Source organism: Contarinia nasturtii, unplaced genomic scaffold (assembly GCF_009176525.2).
Source record: "Contarinia nasturtii isolate CC-2019 unplaced genomic scaffold, AAFC_CNas_1.1 Cnas_scaffold_78, whole genome shotgun sequence".
NCBI lineage: Eukaryota > Metazoa > Arthropoda > Insecta > Diptera > Cecidomyiidae > Contarinia > Contarinia nasturtii.
Genome location: NW_022197436.1, coordinates 4139466 through 4162955, shown reverse-complemented (window position 1 = coordinate 4162955; position 23490 = coordinate 4139466). Strand labels below are relative to the sequence as shown.

The 23490-nt window shown below is 33.5% G+C and overlaps 6 protein-coding genes across 8 annotated transcripts; 4 read left to right on the top strand and 2 right to left on the bottom strand.

Annotated features, from left to right (window-relative positions):
* Window positions 1-16: 16 nt before the first annotated feature.
* On the bottom strand, window positions 17-1212 carry LOC116338519 (ubiquitin-like-conjugating enzyme ATG10). Of its 2 annotated transcripts, XM_031763853.1 has the most exons (4): window positions 788-1212; window positions 477-729; window positions 161-413; window positions 17-47 (listed from the first exon to the last, which is right to left on the bottom strand). In XM_031763853.1, the coding sequence occupies exons 1-4, from the start codon at window positions 881-883 to the stop codon at window positions 32-34; spliced, it is 618 nt and encodes a 205-aa protein (XP_031619713.1). In that variant the 5' UTR covers window positions 884-1212; the 3' UTR covers window positions 17-31. The 2 variants fall into 2 exon arrangements, with proteins under 2 accessions (XP_031619713.1, XP_031619703.1); XM_031763843.1 differs by lacking the exon at window positions 17-47 and having other exon boundaries at window positions 102-413.
* LOC116338530 (low molecular weight phosphotyrosine protein phosphatase-like) lies at window positions 84-2497 on the top strand. Its single transcript, XM_031763866.1, has 6 exons — window positions 84-112; window positions 1316-1359; window positions 1434-1742; window positions 1819-2121; window positions 2180-2226; window positions 2309-2497. The coding sequence occupies exons 3-6, from the start codon at window positions 1706-1708 to the stop codon at window positions 2396-2398; spliced, it is 477 nt and encodes a 158-aa protein (XP_031619726.1). The 5' UTR covers window positions 84-112; window positions 1316-1359; window positions 1434-1705; the 3' UTR covers window positions 2399-2497.
* Window positions 2498-2623: 126 nt separating this feature from the next.
* LOC116338490 (activin receptor type-2B) lies at window positions 2624-6755 on the top strand. Its single transcript, XM_031763795.1, has 4 exons — window positions 2624-3332; window positions 3427-3548; window positions 3621-3687; window positions 3768-6755. The coding sequence occupies exons 1-4, from the start codon at window positions 3260-3262 to the stop codon at window positions 5975-5977; spliced, it is 2472 nt and encodes an 823-aa protein (XP_031619655.1). The 5' UTR covers window positions 2624-3259; the 3' UTR covers window positions 5978-6755.
* A 2428-nt stretch (window positions 6756-9183) lies between these two features.
* Window positions 9184-11533, top strand: LOC116352250. Of its 2 annotated transcripts, XM_031784704.1 has the most exons (3): window positions 9184-10173; window positions 10252-11077; window positions 11138-11533. In XM_031784704.1, the coding sequence occupies exons 1-3, from the start codon at window positions 9199-9201 to the stop codon at window positions 11194-11196; spliced, it is 1860 nt and encodes a 619-aa protein (XP_031640564.1). In that variant the 5' UTR covers window positions 9184-9198; the 3' UTR covers window positions 11197-11533. The 2 variants fall into 2 exon arrangements, with proteins under 2 accessions (XP_031640564.1, XP_031640556.1); XM_031784696.1 differs by having other exon boundaries at window positions 10252-11533.
* A 1511-nt stretch (window positions 11534-13044) lies between these two features.
* Window positions 13045-19966, top strand: LOC116336745. The gene is made up of 6 exons (XM_031760857.1): window positions 13045-13415; window positions 17095-17475; window positions 17559-17744; window positions 17813-18896; window positions 18985-19031; window positions 19111-19966. The coding sequence occupies exons 1-6, from the start codon at window positions 13389-13391 to the stop codon at window positions 19354-19356; spliced, it is 1971 nt and encodes a 656-aa protein (XP_031616717.1). The 5' UTR covers window positions 13045-13388; the 3' UTR covers window positions 19357-19966.
* A 173-nt stretch (window positions 19967-20139) lies between these two features.
* Window positions 20140-22380, bottom strand: LOC116336752 (methionine aminopeptidase 1). Its single transcript, XM_031760868.1, has 8 exons — window positions 22041-22380; window positions 21851-21916; window positions 21400-21779; window positions 21034-21328; window positions 20873-20938; window positions 20765-20798; window positions 20658-20689; window positions 20140-20475 (listed from the first exon to the last, which is right to left on the bottom strand). The coding sequence occupies exons 1-8, from the start codon at window positions 22198-22200 to the stop codon at window positions 20372-20374; spliced, it is 1137 nt and encodes a 378-aa protein (XP_031616728.1). The 5' UTR covers window positions 22201-22380; the 3' UTR covers window positions 20140-20371.
* Between the last annotated feature and the right edge of the window lie 1110 nt (window positions 22381-23490).

Here is a 23490-nt window from a genome sequence, read left to right as displayed (position 1 = left end):
AGTTATAGTAGAGGGCGCTCAATGCGTCACATTACAAAATGACGTCCCTATTGAAGAAAGCAAAAAATAATGAATCATTAAAAAAAAAACAGCAATTCACATTCGTTTTCAGGTAAATTTGTTTGTTTCTTTATTATTATTTTCTATTTGGTTTGCATACTCTAAATCGAATGTTAAATATATCGTTGGACCGTATGAACTTAAAAAGCTTAACACTTTGTTCTGACTATGAGGTAATGAATGAAGTACTTCGGCTATTCGGCATGGATGTAATGTTAAAAATGGTTTAAATAAAATTGGATGTTCCATTTGAGTCAAAATATTTAACATATTTTGTTGAATTGGATTCGATTTCAATGGACCAAAATCGTTGAATATTTTCCAAGCTTCGTCTAACGTCAACAGTGAACCGTCTGGAAAGAAGAAATATTTTTTTAAGGCAATATCAATAAATAAAATTCAATTTAATAACTTACTGGATTTGTAAGCATTAAAGCATAAATATGGAACCGCATAGCTGATATGGTATAGTACATGGTACTCAAATTTTAGCAACTGTTTTGTTATAGAATTCGATGCTTGCGATGGTGATTCGAACGATAGATAGTCTTCTTCTTCAAATTTATTTGGTGGTTGAATTGTTCTTTCGATTATTTCATTTGAACCTCCTTCAATTGCAAATGGCAATGATATTGTCTTCGTAAGATATGTGCCGCTCACTTCATTATTCTGAAATATTTTAATGTTTAAATCATTAGAAAAAAAGAGAGAAAAAAGATTTTCTTACAACAGAAACAATTTCCCAATCGTCATTCAAATGCTGTGAAATGTTTTGAATTTGTTTGATATCACATAGAAAATGCTCCCAACTAATGCCATTCATTTATCTAATTATTTTATTTAAACACTTCAAGTTATTTGTTATTATTTTTCCTCTTTGTGTCAATATTTGTATGACTATTCTCCAAATGTGTTGTTTGTTGTTGTTGTTCCCCTGAATCTGTCACATATTTTAAATAACAAATGTCAATTGTATTTGTATTCGATTGCAAAACTGCATCAATAGTAAATAATACAGCAGATACAACGTCACAAAACATCGTTCTATTTATCTGTGCGTGTAATCAATATTTTTAAATTGATCGAAGGATTAAAATACGAATTATTTTTCGAAAATCTTCCAAAGCTAGAATAAAAAGCCTAGCCGACGTAACAATTAAAGATGTGATACAGTTTTTGTTCGTGGCATATGGCGCGATATTTAATTTGATGACAATGATAGAGACTCGGATGTATTTTTTTTTCTTCGATACAGGTGATGATTTTGATTCAGACAAATGTGAACGGGCCCAAAGAAGGGTAAGAAATTTTGAATGAAATATTTATTTTTTACAGAATTATAACTAATTTTTCGATATTTTCTGTTCCGATAGCGATTCAAAAATATTCAGCAAGAGTTATATCATTTTAAAGGATCATTTTATGTTTGAATAAATAAAATGTAAACAAATCGTATTTACATCATGAGCTTTGGGTGGAGAGTGGAGAAATGAAAATCATTCGATTGTTCACTTGGCGGAGAAATGTTGTAGACTTTCTATTTTATTAGTAAATCACGAAAAAAATTCGTATTGAATTTAGTATGTTTTGCTTGTGGCAAAAAAATGATTCCTTGTAATTCGCACATTATCATCTGACCTTCACCATGGGTACCAAAAAAAGGATTCTCTTCGTTTGTTTGGGTATTGTAAAAAAAATGTTCAAATATTTGAATAATAATTTATTGATTGTGTCAAAAAAAAAATGTCTCAATTTCAGGGAATACTTGTCGTTCTCCAATTGCTGAAGCTGTTTTCATGGATCTGGTGAAAAAAGCTGGATATCAACGTGATTGGGAAATCGATAGCGCAGCAATTGAATCATGGCACGTTGGTAATCGACCAAATCCGCGTGCGGTTGCGATCATGGAACGCTATTATTTGGGTTATGATAATCGGGCTCGACAAATCACCACCGAAGACTTTTACACATTTGATTATATTTTGGGAATGGACGATTACAACATCGAAGATTTGCACGAATTGCGACCAAAAGATGCCACCGCGCACATTTTTCTTCTAGGTACGTACAAACGAATAGTAAAACCAATTATTATTCCAATTAATTTCATTCATTTCAGGTGATTTTGATCCACAAGGCGAACGAATCATTCGGGATCCTTATTGCGTACGATTCATTATTCCATATTTATAAATTCCCTGCATTATATAAAAAATTAAAGTAATTTTTATGCATTTCATTCAAATAGGACAATAATTCGGATGGATTTGATAAATGTTATCATCAAGCAATGCGAAGTTGTAAAAGTTTTCTGGAGGAAATTTATGCCGTTGACTAGTTTAATTATTTGCTTTGTTATATCATATATAAAAGTATTATTTTGCTTGTTGATGTTTGAAAAACAAAAAAAAAATAATAAATTACGGCTTATTATAAATAAATGACAATAAAGAATGTTCAAAAAAAAAAAAAATCTACAAAAGCATTGCGCAGTATCACTTTTTCTCCCCTCAATCCATTGTCGATTGTCAACTATGAAGGATTGGGGTTGATGCGCGGTATGAACGTTTTGCGTTGTGTTAAATATGAAACGCATTTCTCATTCGTAATTGCATAAACAATTACAGTGTGTTTGTGTCGCTCATCATATAAAGCGATTCCATTTTTTCAATTTTAATCATTTTCACACAAAAGTTCAACAATTCCAAGTTGATTTTTTTTCGTTTCTATCATATTCTTTTTCTCATTCACTGAAAAATATTTTTTGCAAAGAACAAATTCAACGCTGAGCAACACAAACAATAGAGGTTGAACTTGTGTTGAACACGGTCCAAAAAAAGAGAAAAGAAAATTAGTTTCACGATGATTTTTATGACAAATAGAAATGTAGAATAGGACCAACTATCGTGTGATTGCATATATAGAATACTTTTTTGTAAATTTGGAGCTTAAAATCGAAAAAAAAAATTATTGATTTATCCAATAGGATGTGTATGTGTGTTTGTGTGCATAAATATCAACAGTGAAACATCGACATGATATATTTATTACGAAAATCATTTATGCTACATGCATAATAAAAACTAATCGAATAAAAAAAAGTGAAGATTTACAGTGAACCGAACAGCCACACAGTTTGTATATTTCTTTGAACTAAAGGTTCATATATTAAGTCAATTCAGTTGATTCAATTGTCAATATGTGTACATTAAGATTCGTTGGGTGTGTGACCATATTATTGTTTATATTATATGGGAATACATATGCAGCAGGTTTGTATCTGCACAATTTCATATTAAGGACGACTTAAAGATCCCGCAACGAAAATTAGTTATAAACCACTGATATAATTTATTTGTTGTTTAGTTACTGCTCGCAAGGGAGTTGGATTGATATGTGCCGATTATCGTTCGAAACCGACGACAGACGACGAGTCCAGTGCCGAGTACGAAGATGTCAATGATAAAAATATTATTAAGAATGAAAAGGTAATTGTAATTATGTGAACGGATTTCTCTGGCAATAATTGATTTTTCTATATTCAAATGAAAACATTTCAGATGAAGGAAAAGAAATGTGATAATGAAAACGATGTTTGCTACGCAGTATGGAAAATTGATGCGAATGGTATGCGGATTATTTTCGATTATATTCACTAATTATTTCTTTGATTATTCGTTATTTTCTTTTGTGCATTAACCCCATAGGTACGCGGATAATTGAGAGCCAAGGATGTTTACTAGAGAAGCCAACATCATGTGGAACGGATGAATGTATAAATAATCGACCACAATGGCCACTTTATTGTTGTTGTACCGGCCATATGTGTAACATAAACATAACCGATCGCCCGAAACCAATTATTGAGCCGAATATTTATTCGATTGATAACGACGCATTGTCAAATGGTTCATTCAACGAAACATTTCTGTCTGCATTGAAATCGCAACGTTTATGGATTGTTGTGTTGATCATTTCAATTCCAATGATTGTCAGTTTAATTTATGTGACATTGTGTCGAAACCGTTTTACAAAACCCGAACCAAAATTATTGAATGTACCATCACCAAATCCAAAATACAGTTCGGATTTGTTGAATGTTGATAATTTAAAATTATGTTCGATGATTGGCCAAGGTAAATATGGTACCGTATGGAAGGGAATGATAAATGAACAAACGGTTGCGGTGAAATTGTTTCCAGCTCAGCATAAAGATTTCTTTTTAAATGAAAAAGATATTTACTGTTTACTGTCAATGGATTCACCATATTTTTTGGAATATTTTGGTTGTGATGAACGACGTACGCTCGATGATAATATTGAATATTTATTGGTATTATCGTTGGCACCATTGGGATGCCTACAAGATTGGTTAACACAAAATACGGCATCATTTGAAGTTTATATTAAAATGTCACGTTCAGTTGCCGGTGGTCTATCGTATTTGCATACCGAAATGAATGCTGGCAATGCGATAAAACCGTGCGTTGCACATCGAGATCTTAATACACGAAATATACTCGTTCGAGCCGATCAATCGTGTTGCATTTCGGATTTTGGTTTTGCACTGAAAACATTTGGACCACGTTACGAATGGAAGGGGGCAATGACATTGGCCGAACACAAAAGTCTCAATGAGGTCGGCACAATTCGTTATATGGCACCCGAGATACTTGAAGGAGCGGTTAATTTACGTGATTGTGAAACGGCACTAAAACAGGTTGATATTTATAGTTTGGGTTTAGTTTTATGGGAATTATATTCACGATGTCATGAATTTTATGCATCGGATGAACCGATTTCGGCATACAAGCAACCATATGAAGCAGAAGTTGGTAAGACGCCGTCACTTGAACAAATGCAAATACTTGTGTCGCGACAAAAAGTCCGGCCGAAATTTACGTGCGCATGGAAACGAAATGTATCGGCAAAAATAGCAAAGGATACATGTGAAGATTGTTGGGATCATGATCCAGACGCAAGATTAACAGCATTGTGTGTGGAAGAACGTTTACGAGAAATTTCTACACATCGATTACAATCGCCAACAGTGGCCGAAGCAACAACATTAATCACCACATTCAAGTCAAATCCAAACATTTTACGATCAGTCAACGATACATTTCCCATTTCAAATCATCATGGGCTTGGCAGCACATCCGACGACATAAAAGTGTGTAATGGCGACAAACATTTATCGACAACAAGTAAACTACTACCAAAATTACATGGCTGGACGAAAATTCGATCGTTGTTGAACAAACGAAATGCGAAGCGTAGCGATGAAATGTCCATTCTAACATCGGATTATAATAAATCAATTGGAAAATTGGGTGAAAGTCAACCACCATCGATATTTCAGCAGTCCAATCTCGTTGACAATAATCGTGTACATATTAAAACAAAGCACTTGCCACAGATTCGTCCAAAGAATTTAGATTTAGCATTGCCGCATATTAATGCACCAGACACATCATTAGTACAATCAGAAATCACCGACTATTCAAGCTCATTTCGAAACTATCAAAGCATGTATAAGCGGCCACCCGGCGATTTTTCACAACAATTCACAATTATTGATGAAGCCGATCATCAACAACAACCATCGTCACATTCAAATCGGTTAAAAAAATCAAGCGGTCTGGTTGTATCGAAATCAGCGAACGCCATGAAAAGTCTCCAAACATCCGATTATCCGGATGAATGGCATATGAAACGGCAACGATCATTAGAAGTATTTCGTGATGTGTTTGGTGTTAAAGGCAGCATTGATCGACTTCGGGATCCAAGTGAACGAATCAAAACCCCGGGTGATGTACCAAAAAGCGTTCGAAAAGTACGTGCATCGAAAACACTATCTTTATACGATGACAGAATGATGATGAATGCATCAACAACGGGAATGCATCAACTTTAGCAAAAGGAGTATGAGGAGGTTTTGTTACTCGAACTGTAACACATCACTCAATAAGTCTCCGGTCTGACATATAGGTGGCGCCACAAAATCCATAATGTTTCTGGAAAGGACAATCCTTCAAACGACGCATGTCAAAATTTCATGACATTTCGATCATTCATTTACAAGTTACAGTGCTTTAAGTGACGCTACTTTTGTTATTTTTAAAACAATGGATGAAAGAGAATTTCGTATTTTAACAAAGCATTGCTTTTTGAGAGGAAAAAACACCGACGAAGCAAAGGCTTGGCTTGATAAGCGTTATCCGGACTCTGCCCCAGATAAATCAACCATCACCGATTGGTATGCTGAATTTAAACGCGGTCGAACAACCACCAATGATGCAACACGCTCTGGACGCCCAATTAAGTGATGTGTTAATAACACAATTACGTAGCACAAGAAATTAATATCAAACGAAATTTCCTTCTCTCAATTTGATTATCAGTCGAAAATAGAAAACCTTTAGTTTTAGTGCTTTGTTGCACAAGTTCTTAGACATCTCTATTTATATGATATATAGTGAGCTACTTTGGTTCACACGTTTCATTGTACAAACATATATTTTAGAATGTTAACGCTTAATGAGAAAATAACGGAAAATAACAAAAAGGAAAGAAAACACATACAGTTCATCATTTTTTTAAGTTTAACAACGACAACAAGATATCATAATTGTATTGAATATAAGATTATATAGCTTTAACCCAAATATAATATATTGGTTAAGAAAAGAAAATTTGAGTTTCGATTTTTATAACTTTCAAATTTCAAAGAAAAATTTATAAATTTAAAAGGTAAGTACTCGATTCGAATTTTTTCGGAATCAACTCGGAGATGTTAAACCGTGTGCATGTCTTATTGAGGGTGAATATCGCTGTGGCCACTTACCATATCGACTGCAACTCATCTCACCAATAACGTTAATATAATAACAAATCTAATCAATGGTCAATTTGTTAAATTGTATAACAATAATGTGTAAACTAAACACTTTTCATTGCTTTGTTTTCATGTTTGTTGTAAATCATGCGTTTAAAAATGGAATTACATTTCTATTAACAAAATGCAATGAATGCGTTGCAATTTCATTTATGGAGTGTTAATGAACCATAACATAAAGTGCAAACGGAAGTGACAAATTCATTTTGTATATTTAAAAAAAAAACAGATTTCAAACCAATCGACCATGAAATCAAAGTAATCAAAAGTTATCTATCATTTTCTATGTATCAGTTTAAACGTTTATGGCTAACTATTCGAACGGATCGCAAACGTTTTAACGTTGAGTTAGTTTCAAAGGACATTGACTTTAAAAACCATGATTCGAATGGATAGTCGTAAATAATTGTTTGTTACCCAACGGACAAATATGTAACGTTTTTAGGACATTTTAACGTTAAAAAATGTAACGCTTTAACTTATTTTTGTGGCAATTTTCGTGTCAAATGGAAGGTAGAATAAAGGCATAATGTGAACCACTTTTTCGGCTTTTTCGTGTTGCGATACACAACAACATCTTCTGTGTGTTTCGATTGTTTCTCTTTTTGTTATTATATTCTAAGAAACTGTAGCGGCAATACAATGTAAACAAATGTAAATAACATAAACTCGTTGAGTTCATAATATCGTATTCATACGATTGATTTTAAGCAAATGAAATTTGAAAAACAAACCGGAAAAAAAGAGGATGAAAATACAAATCTTACTCTCTTCTCTCTGTGTGTGTTTCGATTGTGCATGAATAAAAAAAACATTGCGTAGGAATTTCAAGTGACTGTGAAATACATTTATAAATGTACCTTTTTTTTTAGATTTGTTTGATTTGATTTTAGTTTCAGAGAATTTTTTTATTTTTTTTATTTCATAATTCAAATTCGAATTTCGAATTCGAAACATGTTTGAATGTGTACGACATTTGACAGTTGGTAGCTGTGTGTATTGGTGTGTATCATATCGAAACCGATTTTTCTGATTACATTCAAAATGTGCTTCGTAAACATTGCATCGTATCAATTAATTTCTTTAAACAATGTATGAAATTATAATTCCGGCACCGAACTAAATAGGGATTTTTTCGCATCAAAATATTTTGAAGTTATTGTTAAGAATAAGGTAAGTAATTATGGTTAAGTTGCCATTGTGTTGAAAAAAAAACAAAATTCAGTGATTAATAAATGGAATTCTTGTACATGAGATTCATTTTTTGTTTATCGTCATTTTAGCAACGGTTTGGTGTGTTTGGAACGTAACTGTAGAAGTCACTCGATGTCAAATGGAAAGATTCACAGTCCGTTTTGTGACAGTCTTTGTTTTCATTTCAAAATAAAAAAAAAACATTTTCATCGTTTTAATCAGGACACAGCGTTATATAGTATAAGAAGTTATTCATTTGAATTGTGATATGAGTGTGTTCTCATTTTTTGTTTGTAACAAATTGTGCTTTGCTTGTAAAAGGAATTCTTGAGAATTATGTGTGAGTGTTTATATTAGAGTATGAAACAATTTGTTTGTCGTCATTTTTGGCTAACATTTGTTCCAATGATTTTGTTTGTTCGATGTTAAACGGATAAATTCACTGTTGGTTTTGAGATTGTCTCTGTTGTTATTTCAAAATAAGAAAGCATTCATAAAATTGACGGTGAATATTCCAACAAAATTTTCATCTGCGGAATATTGGAAAACATTTCATCATTTGAATCAGAATACAGAGTGACATCGTTGAGGTAAGAAGTGATTAATTTGAATTGTGATATAAGTGATTTTCATTTAAATTGTGATCTCATTTTATTCGTAATCTATGCTTTTTTTGTTGCATTTTTTTTCTAAATTTGTGTCTATTTTTTATTTTCGAATAATTTGATCAGTTTTTTGAGAATGAACAGAAAAAGACATGGATGACGACGAGCTCGATGATAATCAACCAGAAGAAAGCAAATACGTTGTAATAAAATGTGGACTTCAAACAATCCTGCGACAACAGTGTTCAAATGACAGAAGTGGCAGCATTGGCATCACTTTCTATTCTTTTTATTTTGAATGAAGCACTTGATAATGACGATCGTGCATTTTTTTTGCAACCACATCCAAGACTGTTCATTGCCGATTATTTCAGAGCGGTATTAAACCAACACGTTAACAATATTAATAGTCAATATCGGATATTGCCCGAGTTTCGTTTCATGGTAGAAAGAAACAGTGAAGAACAGTTCCGATGGCCAGATGATGAAAAGTTGGGAAATGGTTTGAGATATTTTTATAAACAATATATCACAAACATTCAAACCAATACCAACACATGGTGTGAAAAACGACTTGAGAATTTTTTTCGAATGCGTTGTTGGTATCGCAATCGATTCAACAATGGCTCAAGATTTGATAGCATCGACATCAGAAATGCCAAAGAGTTTTCATATCGATTTAAGAATTTAACAAATGGTAATAATGGTAATAATGTGTATCCACAACGCGTTGAAAAATTCAATATTTTAATGAGAGATTTGACTGAAATTGGATGGTCGGGAACAGTGAGTATGAAATTTTTCGCAAAATATCGTTGGTTTGAATCACTGTGGTTGTTCGGTCAAATGCAACGGCAAATAGAAGTGTATCACAGTCATGCCGAACAATGGCATACCATTCATGAAATGTTTCGTAACAATCCGAACTTTCAAGAGCCAACAATCAATCGACCACCAAAAATAAGCAGTTTTGCTCTTATACCATTATGCGACTACCATTTGAAAAACGTGCGATTGGACATTACGGACTTGTATAATAAAATTGTAAACAAGCTTGATTTGGTGCCTTCTTTTCTCAATACGCGGACCAACCGGATGAATAAGAGAAAAGTAAAGTACTACACCCAAATTGATCGATCAGGTCTATGGAATATGTTGTTCGATGTCGGTAAAATATATAAATTGGGCAAATCGAAACCATTCCATCATCAGATTTTGACCGATAGTGTTTCAATATCCATAATGTACAAGAAACCACAGCGACAACAACGACCACAGCAAACAACCCAAGCGAATCGGGGGCCGGAAAAACTCATTGGCAAGAAATACATCATTGGAATCGATCCGAATGAAAAATCGTGGTTAACTGTAGTGCGTCGCAACATTCAAAAAACACCTGATGAGCCGGCTGTTGAGGTAAGATATTTTGAAATGTAATTTGAAATGGTTTACAATAGAAACTCATAGTTTTTTGTATCATTTTGCATTTTGAAGGAAAACATTATAATACCAAACCAGCGTTTTCATTGGGAAACTCAGCAGAAAAAACGAGACAAAGAAGCGAAAAAGTTGGCTGGATGGTTTGATATCGAAGAGAAGGAACATCTCAAAACATACCCATATCGTCCACCATCACCACGTAATTCAACATGGAAATCATACATTGAATATCGCATTAAAATGTTACGAAAAGGAATGGCAGCTTATGCGACGCGTGAATATGCACGACTGGATTTAGACCATCACATTCGCTCGACCAGAGTAAATGATCAAATCGCCGTGCGTGTGACAAACAACAAACCGTCGTTGGTTCAATTTGGTGCTTGGGCGATGAAACCCGATCGACCGTTTGGAATAAAAAAGCGTAAAAGATGTCCGGGATCGCGTAAGTTTCGTGTGAGCATTAAGAAACTTGGACATTCAGAAGTTGAAATGCAAGATGAATGGGGAACATCACAAACATGCGCGAATTGTCAGGAACGTTTTCCAAGGCACACAAAAGATGATCGATTTAAAGTGTGCTACGATTGTAGAGCGAAAAAGATTGATGGCCTGCCAGATTTAGTCGCTGGACTGCCAGATATCATTGTGTCAACGGTCAACAGACGTGTTTTGAGAAGAAAACGTGCAATTATTAAGCGACAAATTATCGATGGCAATCGTGAGGCTGTGAACGAAAAAATTCGGACTGGGCGTTTAATGTCAAAGGTTAAAGTTACCTACAAAAATTGGCCATTAAATGTTGATGATGATGATGTTGTTCCACAAACAGTTACTTGGCACCGAGATATTGTTGCAGCAAAATGCATTATGCTCAAAGGTATGAATCAATTGGAAACAGAATATTCATTATTTAATGTATTTGCTTTAAATTACATAGGACTTTGCCGGATCTTTGATGTACCATTGCCAGTTTCATTGTTAAGACCGCCGGACTAAAACAACAATGTCAACTAACAAACATCATCAATTAATCATACATTCAAAAAATTACATAAAATAAAATATTTTAACTATTATAGTTAGCTTAGCTAGACATGAACAGACTATATAAAGTCTTGTGGTCTAGTTGTACAATAGTACAACATTGTACGGAGGGGGAGTGCCCGTAGGTGAGTAAAGTTTTTAATTTAAAAAAAGTATTTTATACCCAGTTCAACTGATACGATGTAAATCATTTTTTCCGCATTTTGTTCCCTTACCATTGGAAGTATCCGATTTTGAAGCAAAGCAATAGATACCGCTGAAATATAAGTTTATCATGCGAACCAATGAATATTTTTGGCTTTTTTTCTTAATAAAATCGATTTATGCATTGCATTTTTTCAATGAAGCCACAAACAACTGATAAATATGTTTATTGCCCTTAAATGTCTATTTTGTTTTAGTAATAGATTTTTTTTACTTCCTCCGTGATTTTGTTGAAGCATAGTTTTGAGATTGTAAATGTTAACTCGAATGCTTTTTCAAATCTTGTTCAAATGCTAAAAATGTGAATTCATGTAAAATGTAAATGTACCGAAATGTATTTCGGTGTGTAAAACATTCAAACATCCAGCGAAAATTAAAAAAAAATCGGTTGCGGAAAGAAATTAGAAAAATCAACGTTATATGCATATTTTGTCAAAAACATACAAACTATACATATGCTTTAAATCCGTCGAACATTATAATAGTAAAAGTGCATTGTGAATTACAACGGCCAACGTACAAACCAAATATCACACTTTCGCTCGGCAAAATACAAATTGCTTATATTATAACTGAATGCTTCAATGGTGCTGAAAAAGTGTTAGCAACCATTTTCGAGCTGTATAGATGTAGCGGCATATACGGCCCCCAAGCGAAGCGCGATAAATGTCTTATCTTATAGTTAAATAAGCGTTGCGCCCATCCCATGCTAAAAAAAAAACGTTATTGATCAGTATTATGATTTAACATTTTTCTTCAATTTTTGCACTTTTATAATGAAAGTTTTTATCATAATTCGTTTACCAATCGCAAACGTGATGAAAAGTGAATTTTATTTTTTACTATTTAAAAAATATTTAAAGTCGAGTATTTTTCGGTTTTTGGTTGGTAACCACGATTAAATTAAAAGAGTTGTAAGAGTTTGTGCTTGAATTTTGAGCCACATTTTCCTGGAAATACGGATTGAATGTCACCGTCATCGGCCAAAGTGAAAATGTACGATGGCGTGGTTTTGCCGTTTGTTTTTGATTGCTTTTCTATAATGAAAATGATTTTGCCTGCATGTTTTCATGCTTCAATTGATTTGCCACCGATAAGTGACTGGTGAATGGAAAACTCTGACTCTGGTGTTTGTGTGCTGCCGTAATATCAGCTCACAGGAAAAGCGACCATCATTCAACCACATGGTTGTATATATGTTGGTCTCGCTTAAATTGTGTTTTACCATCCGTTCCATTTAAAATGCCGCTCGAATGCTACAACATCATAAATGTAATTGTGTATGATCAATGTTTCTCGTCTAAAGTAGAGACGTTTTGGTTTTGATTGTGTGTTATTTGATTTTGTCATTACCTCTTGCTCTCTGTTTTTTTTTTTTGGTTTCATATATACTGCTGCACAAACTTAGCACGCGCTGTACAAACGTGTGTTTAATTCTTCATTTCGCTAAACGATCTATGTTGCTCAAATATATGTGGTGATGTTTATTGCTGTGCTTTGTTTTATATATTCCTTCGTTTGGTTTGCTGCGAAATGAGAGAGTAAAACCACCGTTTGGCAATACGTTTGGCAATTCAAGTTCACGGTCTGCATAAGCTACACAACAATCATCAGTTTGTGTTGAACAGTGAACAGTATCAGTTGGCAGTTATTTTGCTTGCCTGACCGGTAAATTCGCAACGCGTCTATTAATTCAAAGCGCAATTATATCAAATTATATCCAAACATTTCGTTAAAGACATTTAAACATATACCGACTGATCTTCAATAGTTTAGTAAAAACTCAACTTCAGACATTAAAAAAAAAAAATAAATAAAAAAAACACTGCAGATCCAGAATTAGCGACGGTTGCATTCTATCACATTTACATAGACAGTTGTTTTCAACCCTGAAGGTTAATGTTGTATTATTGTTTCGCAATCAAATCGTGTCTGAAAAAATGTTAAGTTCTAGAATATCATCGATAGTAAGTATTTTGTTTGGTGTGACAAATTCAAAATAAATCAATATAGTGAAAATTGTCCTATATAAGAGATGAAAAAAATCAGAATATGTGATTAAACTGACGAACTAAAACAGTTAAATCCAGTTTATGAATGGATTTAAAGTGTGACAAAAACAACAAAATAAATCCATGCCAGATGCACGTTGAATATGTAATTGGTTTATGAGCGCGTCCAATAGTATAATTTCTTCTTTTATTCATTTGGCGTTTTCACGTGTGAAATCTTACGAATATTCTAATTTTTTTTTTGTGATTTTGTCTTACATTTGCCGTTCGATTTTATGTACGTTTAACGAGTGGAGTGTGCGTATTTGCGAAACGTGTAATTCACAGAATATAATAACCAAAGTCAAATGGTCAATTACTATTGTATTTTCTCTTTTACTTGTTTTTTTTTTTAAAATATTATTTTGTGTATGTTTACTGAATTAACAATTCGATCGAAAAAAAAATGTATTTCTTTTTCATCTTCATTTTACCATGGAAAGGAAGGGAAAAAAACCAAACATGATTAAAAATTTCACTAAATTGGACGTGATAGAATTTTCAAGGAAATCAAGGGATAGACAAATGTGAAAACGACAAAAAACAGCACCATTTTTTTTTGTTTGATTTTGTAAAGATTGCACGTTTTATGCAAAATTTAATACACGATATTTTTTCCACGATTTTTTATATCCAGTAAATAGATATAATCAATTTCTCTCACTCTATATGCGTCGTATAAAAATGGTTTAAAATCTACTCCACCCATATACAATTCATAATGGACTGACGTATAAACGAGAAGCCGTTTCAATTACTCCACATAAACGAGTAAACCAAGAGTAATTGTCTTGAAACAATTTTTGAAAACAATGCCGTTAATTAAATGATAATCGAAGCGATAAAACATCGTTAAAAAAAAGATACGAAAAGAAGTGGTATATTGATTGTTTTTTTTTCCTCCAAAATTCATTCATACGCTCTGAGACGCAAAAATCATAATTTATTTTCCTGCTGCATAAGAGGAACTTATTTGCTGAGATCTCATCTCATCCATCTCATTCTCTTCAAATCCAAAAATCACTCAATTAGAACTTACATTTTATAATGAAACGAACGAAAAAAGAAATGAAAAGAATAATTGAGAAAATACAAAAAGAAATGAATTCGTTTCATTTGGTTGAATCATTGACGATATGATGTTTACGCGCCCGCGTCCCGTGTGTGTGCATATTGCCATCGCTGGTTGCGTGCAATTGTCTAATTATTATGTTCGCAATAATTCTGAGCGATAGTCGTTTTATAGAAAACCGTTTTATGTAGGTAAGCAGGTAAAGTATGCAGAGAAAGAAGAGAAAAATACCGATACATACAATAACAACCAATCAAATGGCACCTATATTATTGCCGATGAATGGCACGTTTCAAACAGTTTGTTACAACATTCTCTAAGAGCATTTGTGTTCGATTACATTGCGCGCGAGAATAAAAAAACAACACATTTTTACCATTTGGTTCATTTAATGGTGTGACCGAACATACATAGGTATATGTATATAGAAACGTTCTATGTGCAAAAGAAGAATCAAGAAATTATGTGGACTATCTTTGCGCTCTCAACGCAAGCAATCTCTATGCCTATTTTTCCAACATGTTAAATAGCGAAGAAGAAGAAAAAAACAACACTACACGCAGTTTCGTGAATTGGAAAAGAAAATTGTTTAACTTTTAAATTTCACTTATTTAAATTTCACTTTCATTAATAATAGTCATGTATTTTACTCTTGATCCAAATATATTCCTTTGTGTTGATTGCTCATGCAAAAAGAAGTGCAATTTTCCGTTCGCACAAACAAGTGTCTGCAAGACATACAAAAATGTCACCATATGTCGTGAACTATGTTGATTGAATGACTGAATAACAACAACAACAACAACCATACAGCATTTTATTAGCGGAACATGAACTAAAGCGTTGACATTTTATTTCATTCCACTTCACTTAACGCACTTCTTCGGTGATTTTCGGGCGAAAAAAAATCACAACGCAAGAAACTTGACAACAATAACAATAAAAAAAAAACAGTTCAATTGTTCAGAAGTACATTTTAATTTTCCTTCGCTTTTCAGAAGATTGTTAGTTAGTTGAAAGAAAGAAGAATAGAAAAAAACGTGCATAAACATGTAATCACGATTCGACAAACCAATATCGATCATATCGAATGCCAGGTCTCTTTTATAACCTACATGTTTATTCATCTTGAAACACACGCTAATCTTATAACAAAACTACCGAACCAATATACCAATGGAGATGTTTAAACGGCCCAAAGCTTTCAAATTCTCCCAATTGAACAAAAGAAACGAAATCAAAATATATTATTCGCACAAATAGTATTTAATCAAATGCACATCGAATTCCGTTTCATCTAATGTTATAAATGAACAACACAAGCGAACAACAAAATTTTTATGAACGAACACAGTCCAGTAACAAAAAAAAAACAAAACAGAAAAGATGAAAATTAAAAAAATGGATTAGATGTATAAAAAAAATCATATTTTTCTAGTTAAAAAGCGAAACCGCGATGCATCAAAATTGTTTGGATTGCACAGAAGAAAAGTAGATATATTGGACATCGATATCGTATACATGATCTATGTGTTATGCGGTTTTGTGGATGAATGCAAAAATAAAACACTTTTCTTTTACAAAGTGAAAATGGGATTGCGGTATTTTATCGCTGTCAAACTTCAGTTTTCAGCATCACGATATGTTGGAAATGCAATGTATTAGAAAGAATTAGAAACCGTTAAGAATTTCAAAACATCAATTCTTCTCTTCAAAATCGATCAAATAAGACTTCGTCAATCAATAAATTAAAGGCACAAGCCAAATATTATCGAATGGCCATTTACCGGTTTGCAAAAACTATTTGATCAATCACATTGACATCGAAAGACGAACGTTATCAATTAAGACGAGAACAAAATTCCATTTCGATTGAAATCTCGTCGCATCTCTACTAGACATTGCATTCTGGTTCACAGTGTAAAAAAATCACCGGAAACCGGTGCAATTTGCATATTGGATACAAACATCCAGACAAACATTCGATTCAATTCCATGCATTGTTCAAATTGCGAATTTATGCACCATTTAAAATCATAGCTCCTGACGGTCCGAGGAGGGGGGATGTAACTCCTATCTAATATCTATCTATCGAAAATAAATTAATGACCAAAAAAGTCTTCACTTTTAATTAAAGAATTGTTTTCCACAATCTGTTGAAGGTAGTTTAAAAATCCGTTCTTCAGGGGAGGCGGTGGTAATCCGACCCCTGATCAAAAGCTATGTTCAAGATTTATTTTAAAGAAACTCAAATCTTAAACACTCTAACCATTTTCGTGAACGAAATAAAAAAAGAAGAAATAAATGCAGCAAAAAATTGACAATACTTGAGTCAACATGGGAAAAAGCTAGAATTTCAAAAAATTCAGACATTTGTATTTTTTACGAAAGAGATTGTCACATTATAAGTGAAATGATGTATACAGATTCATCAGTTGTGTTTCATATCTTCTGTTTCAAATGGAATATAAATTCGTTTTCAGTAAATTAATTCACGTACATTGATTTTGTTTAAAATTTCAGATAGTTTTAATGGTAGCAATAGGTGGCATATCATCTATAATGGTTAGCGATTCGGCAACAAAATCGCCACTTGTTTTTTCGAAATGGCCACCTTATCCAAATAGTAAATCATCAGCGTTGCGACATCAAATCTTTCAGCATTTGCGTACAACGGGACGAATTCCACAAAATATGATTGTCAAACGATATCCAACATCAATGTCATATATGATGCGTCCAATGAAATATGCTCAATTGAAAAAGGTGCCACTTCCACAAGCATCATACTACAGGCCAACGATATCAACGCCACCACGATATCGTTTCCAAAGTTCACCAGCTGCACCACAACCCGGCGAATATATCTTCGAAAATCCATTCAACAACGTTGGCTATCAACCAGTTTGTATTATTTCCAAATCAATTCATTCGTGTGGGGAATCAACATTTAATAATAATAATAATGTTTCTCACCCATTTTATAGAATAAGAAAAAGATTAGCTTAACCGATGATACAAAATACAATCCGATACATACGGTGCCGGCCCCAAATTTGCATAAGAATCTCGCATATTCGACACAAACTGAATATATTCATGAGCCGGTTGATAATCAAATTTTCGAACAGAAAGATCCACAATTCAATCAAATAACATTTAGACCATTGACGGTAAGTTTATTGTGTCAATAAAAAAAATTGTCTTCAATTTCATTGAACCATTCTTCTATGTGTTACAGGTGCCACAATATCAGGTCACTGAACAAATAAATGATCACACAATACGAGTGGATCCATTTAGTAAACAGACAAAAATATATGTATCCGATTCAGCACAATCAATTCCAACATACAAAATTGCCCAATCATTTGACTCATTTAATCAACCGAGTGCGGTTGCATCACGTCCGTTGCCCTTTGAAATTAGTTTTATTCCAGCACAGCCACAGCCACAACCACAGTCACAGCAACAGTCACAGCCACAAATAAGTTCAGCTCCAGTTGCATCACCATTAATTCAAATGGCCAATCAGGTGCCGCCACAACAACAACTTCCCGACACCTATGCGATACCAATTGGAAATCAACCACAATTACAACAGCATCTACTTCAACAACAATCAATGATACAAAATGTTCCACTTTCCGTATATAATCCAACATATTTGGTGACACAATCCAATAATTTACTAAAACAACATCGTGAACAATTATTCAAACCATCGCCATCACATTTGGAGACATTAAATCAATCGCCGTCAGTTGATTTGGCGGCTGGAAATACACAATCGTTACAAGATGTTGGTTCGGTTGCAAGCGCTGGCCAACTATTAACTTCTGCACAGAGTCAACATAAACAACACGAGCATACAAATTCAATTTCACTGCGTCCAGATTTTTCAGTGGCCGCACAACTACAGCACACAGATAATACACCAACGTTTCAGCGTTATGTGGCCGATCGACCAACCGGAAATGGCATTGTTGTACAGCAACCTGTATTGACCGAATCCGAATTGAACACACTATTAAACATTGGAAATCACGAAAATGATAATCAAAATCCATTTGTGGCATCGACGTACTATCAATCGCGGCCAGATCCGCAAATTGAATTGGAAAATCGTCAACGCCAACAATTTAATGATTTTAAAATTGCAAAAGCAAACGAAGAACTCAAAGAGAAAATTAATACGGTCGAAGGATCATCATCATCATCGTCGTCGTCGTCATCATCACCATCATCGACGCCATTGCCATTAAATGGCCGTAGAAAGACTGCACATCAACAACACCAAGAAAAATTAGCAGAACAATTCACTGGTAAAACTATTACGAAGGAGATTATTAAGGATTCCCTCTCATATTTTCATATTCATCTCATTTTTCTATTGATTTTTTTCAAAACTAGGGAAAACCGCACTTAGAATATATGTGCCAGATGACGACTATCAGAAGGTATTGCCTGATTTAAATCAGACGTTATTTTTATTGCCAGAATACTTTATTTAAATGTGTTTTGGGTTTAATCAAACAGAAAAATGATGTCAGAAGATCCGATTTTATTCGATCCGAAATGAAAAATGATTATTTGATGATGAGACGAGACGATTATCATCGGGATGAAAATCAATATTTTTTTAATGATGTTATTCAAGACACGACAACCAATCCCAGTGAAGATGACTATCTCAACGACACAGAATCGGTAGATCGTTTAGCGCTTGATGGTGAAACCAATGAACCAATCAATAGCAGCACAATTAATTCATACAACTATTAGATCGTAAAATGTTTCTAGATTAGATCTTAAATTGATTTTAAATATTGAATTAAACGAAAACGAATAAAATGAAGAAAAAAAAAGTTTTTGAATGAAGACAGACGTTCGGGAACATATGTTCACCTTCATTCAGACATACGTCATATAAAATACATTGCTGTTCCAACCGAATAGCAGTAGCAATGTTTTTTTTTTTTTTGTGACCAACGTCTGAGATAAGGTGAATACACTTTTCTGAACGTTTAAGATGTTCAGTCGGGTTGTTTCGTGAAGGCGAAATGCCAACTATAACCAACTTATTAAATTTGCATGAGAAATAATATGTTGCATACGACGTGTGCATGATTTTCACAAGCAGCTTCAAATAATTAATTAGATAAAGGATACTCGCATTGAATTTTTCAATTGATTGTAAATTTATTCGCAAACAATAAATCGGTCGGACAGTCATTCCACCAACCATTATACAGCAATTTTATATTAAATTTTTGTTCATTCAAACCGTTGAAAAATGTAATGCTTTGACCCATTCTGGTGGTCATTTCTGTGTCAAATGGAACATAAATTATATATGCATAGTTTCAAATAAAGAATTCAAATTCCAATGGAATCGATCCACTTGTTTTATTTGCATCCAGCTTTTGACAGCATTATTTAAACACAGGCAAATTGGATGTTAAGTTTTCTATTTAAAAAAAAACGGCTTTTAAATTCACCGATTCGTATGAAAAACGCAAAAATATTTTCTACATTAAATATAAAATTAAAAGAAAACGAATTGTGTTAGTTTAATAATAAAAAAATCAATGAAATTTAATTTCAATTCATGAGCGGATGGAAAAGAGATATGTACCGCACGATAACCCAATATCCTAACAAAAATCTTCAACTTTTTTTTTTTTTTTTTTGGGTGAATAAATGACAATTTTTTTGTCTGCATCTGTTGCGCTCAAAATGAACCTCTCAAAAAATTAACAAACAAAATCATGTTTATTATGAAAGATATCTATCGAATTCAAAGTTTGTCCATGAACCAAGGATTTCCCTCTGGATTGGATCGACGTTTGGTTAAAATGTCACAGCCAGTCTCAGTTACCAAAAGGGTTTGCTCGAATTGGGCTGCAATACACGATAAAAACAATTATGTTCCATAAGAGAAATTGTATTAAATTCAAAACTGTAGCACAGCTAGCGTCAACTGTAGCAAAAGTCTTTTCACTAGTTGCCGGCAACTTAGTATAGATTACATTGAATTCCATCGTGTCGCTAGCTGTGTGACACTTTGAGCATAATTTTGTTACCTGAATATAGACCATCCTGGGTAACGGCCGTCCTGTGTAAAAAGTGTAAAAAAGTACAATAAGTTATTGACATGAATTTATTCGATATAAGTCACAAAATATCTCACCAATTATCTGGCCACTGTCTGTCTCGCCATGTGCCTATGTTAAAAACGTGATAAACATTTTCACTATGCATATCTTGTGGTGAACTGAATAAAAACAAAAATTCTTACCTTCAGATATCATTGGCTCAATGGTGAATACATTTCCAGCTTTCATAACACCGACCGCATTATTTTCTAAATAATTACAAGAAAGAACAACCGCAAACGAAAAATCATCAATTAAAATTCAGTTTTTAACAAAGATGTAAATTTAATGTAATCAAACTTACTAGCATAATGTGGGACATTTGGTGCAGTGTGAAATAGCCGATGAATACCATGACCACAATAGCTCTTAACCACACTATATCCATACGATTGTACATGCTTTTGAATGACATTGCCGATTTCACGGTATCTTTCGCCTGGCTTCACGATAGCAATGGCCTTTTGTAATGCTTCATACGTAACCTTTACTAAATTCTTATGTTTTTCGGCTACATTGCCAACAAAAAATGTTTCATTCAAATCGCCATGGAAACCTCTATGATAAACTGTAACATCAACATTGCAAATGTCACCATCCTGTGCAACAACAATATTTTGAGCATTTGATGATAGGAAAAATAGACTAGTAATAAAAAAAAATAGTTTACCACCAATGGTCTTGTGTCCGGAATACCATGACAGATAACTTCATTGACAGATGTACAGCACGATTTCGGGAAATTGTAATAATTTAACGGGCTTGGATAACAATCACGTTCGATACACGCTTCGTGTACGATACGATCAATTTCATCGGTGGTTACACCAACTTCAATTGCTTTTGCCGCTTCGTCAAGCACTTCACGGCCCAAGCGACACGAGACGCGCATCGCTTCAATTTCATCGTCGTCCAACACTTTAATCGTCGTATTTCCACGAAATGCTTCTTCGCTTAAACTCCGTCCAGCTGCATGATCAGCATAATCTGGCCGACCAATCGTTTCTGGCACTTTTCGCATTGGTGTCTGTGGATACGGTCGCAGTTTACCTGAAGATAATGTTGTGTCAGAATAATGGTTCATCGAAAAAAAAAATGATTAAGTTCAAAAGATTACAAACCAGTGAATGTATAGTACGGCCAAGGACTATATTCATCATTTTTTGCTTCAAGACCACTCGGTCCTTCTGTTCATTTCACAAAAGCAAAGAAAAAAAGACAATTTAGACAAAAAAAATTGATGTTGACTCAGTTTTACTTGGCAGATGAAAACAAAAAAATATATATAGAAATAAGATAGTTACAACTCACTGGCCAACATGTGAATGATTTTATGTGTTTTCCAATAGCCTTTGAAGCAGTCTTGACCACAAAAGTATGATCCCTGTATTCCGATTTTCAAACAAGTGGGACATTGTAATGTCGCCGCTTTTTTACATTCCGGCGTTGTACACGAATATTCCGTCGACATTTTTTTTTTCAACTAGCTCTTATTATTTATCGAATGTAATAGACAGTCAATGCAATTCTAATATACCGAAAAGATGTCAACTTTTTTACAGAAAAAAAGCAAAGACGACCGAAAAAAGTGAATCTTACAGCTGTGTTTTATCTTTCTTTCCTCCGAATGTCTTTGAAGGATAAGGTTATGGTAGGTTTTCAAATGTGATTGAAAAGTGACAGGTGAATCATGCCCATTGTTAGCAACAGATGGAGCCAAGTTATTTATTCGGTTTAAATCTTTAACGTTAAGTTTCCTTTGTTCAGCTTTGTCTTTGAAAATGCTTTTGTATAATTGAAACTCATTTGTGTCAGCTTAAAAAAAAATAATTTCTTTTCTTAAACGATTGTTAGCAAAAAAAATCAATTTGTTTAACTTAAATAACGGACACAATAGAGTGTCATACTGATTTTTTGTTACAAAAAAAAAAAAAACCAAAAACAAAAACACACATAATTATCAAAGCATTTATTGAATATGTTTTAATAATATAAATTCTAATTATAACACGAAATTCACATCATAATTACGATATAAAAGAATATGGATCGTTTAATATTTATAATAAAATTGACAAATTTGCGAATAATGCGATTTTTTTAAAATTCAGATTCATATTCAATATATTTATTAAACTGATGAGTGTAAAGCAAATTGCAATTTTGTTTATTTGTTTGTTTGAATGCAAATCAGACGAAGATGCAGTTTTCATATCAGTAGCGTGCCTTATCGCGTTAAATTCAAAATGATAAACAAAGCAACGGGCGCATTATAATCAAAACAAAATAAATAAATGACTGCTGCCTGTTGGGGTGTTATCAAGTACCGAAGAAGAGCATCGAATGCAAACTCATACACAAAAGCATCCATGTACACTCCGAAAATGTGTGACGATATGACGAAAAAGTGTTCGTACGCATATTTACGTGTATGCTGCACGATAAAGGGAGAAAGGGAGAGAGAAAGAGATTTTTGTCATAAACAGATGACAGTCAGAAGATCTATGCACAGCAGTCGTACAATGTGTGATGTGTGATTGGTAATGAATGATTATAATAGCATATGGATGTAAATGTCAACAATCATAGCATGAACGATATTTTTTGGTGTTCAATTCAGATTGAGATGTTCTCAAATACAGTTTTCGAGTTTGCCGAGTTGCGTTTCTGTGCTATATTTTTCCATATTTATGTAGTCGTTGTCATCGTCGTCGATTGTTGTTGTTGCCGTTTCGAACGAATGTGTACACATTGTGCCGAA

Coding starts and splice junctions, on each gene's coding strand:
- LOC116338519 (XM_031763843.1), bottom strand. CDS start 883: ATGAATGGCATTAGTTGGGAGCATTTTCTATGTGATATCAAACAAATT. Junction 730..787: donor ATTGGGAAATTGTTTCTGTT/GTAAGAAAATCT, acceptor AAAATATTTCAG/AATAATGAAGTGAGCGGCAC. Junction 414..476: donor CTTTAATGCTTACAAATCCA/GTAAGTTATTAA, acceptor TCTTCTTTCCAG/ACGGTTCACTGTTGACGTTA.
- LOC116338530 (XM_031763866.1), top strand. CDS start 1,706: ATGGGTACCAAAAAAAGGATTCTCTTCGTTTGTTTGG. Junction 2,122..2,179: donor CGCGCACATTTTTCTTCTAG/GTACGTACAAAC, acceptor CATTCATTTCAG/GTGATTTTGATCCACAAGGC. Junction 2,227..2,308: donor TCATTCGGGATCCTTATTGC/GTACGATTCATT, acceptor TCATTCAAATAG/GACAATAATTCGGATGGATT.
- LOC116338490 (XM_031763795.1), top strand. CDS start 3,260: ATGTGTACATTAAGATTCGTTGGGTGTGTGACCATATTATTGTTTATA. Junction 3,333..3,426: donor TGGGAATACATATGCAGCAG/GTTTGTATCTGC, acceptor TTTGTTGTTTAG/TTACTGCTCGCAAGGGAGTT. Junction 3,688..3,767: donor ATGGAAAATTGATGCGAATG/GTATGCGGATTA, acceptor TTAACCCCATAG/GTACGCGGATAATTGAGAGC.
- LOC116352250 (XM_031784696.1), top strand. CDS start 9,199: ATGGTAGAAAGAAACAGTGAAGAACAGTTCCGATGGCCAGATGATGAA. Junction 10,174..10,251: donor CTGATGAGCCGGCTGTTGAG/GTAAGATATTTT, acceptor TGCATTTTGAAG/GAAAACATTATAATACCAAA.
- LOC116336745 (XM_031760857.1), top strand. CDS start 13,389: ATGTTAAGTTCTAGAATATCATCGATA. Junction 17,476..17,558: donor ACAACGTTGGCTATCAACCA/GTTTGTATTATT, acceptor CCCATTTTATAG/AATAAGAAAAAGATTAGCTT. Junction 17,745..17,812: donor TAACATTTAGACCATTGACG/GTAAGTTTATTG, acceptor TATGTGTTACAG/GTGCCACAATATCAGGTCAC.
- LOC116336752 (XM_031760868.1), bottom strand. CDS start 22,200: ATGTCGACGGAATATTCGTGTACAACGCCGGAATGTAAAAAAGCGGCG. Junction 20,939..21,033: donor AAATGTCCCACATTATGCTA/GTAAGTTTGATT, acceptor GTAATTATTTAG/AAAATAATGCGGTCGGTGTT. Junction 20,690..20,764: donor AGACAGTGGCCAGATAATTG/GTGAGATATTTT, acceptor CTTTTTACACAG/GACGGCCGTTACCCAGGATG.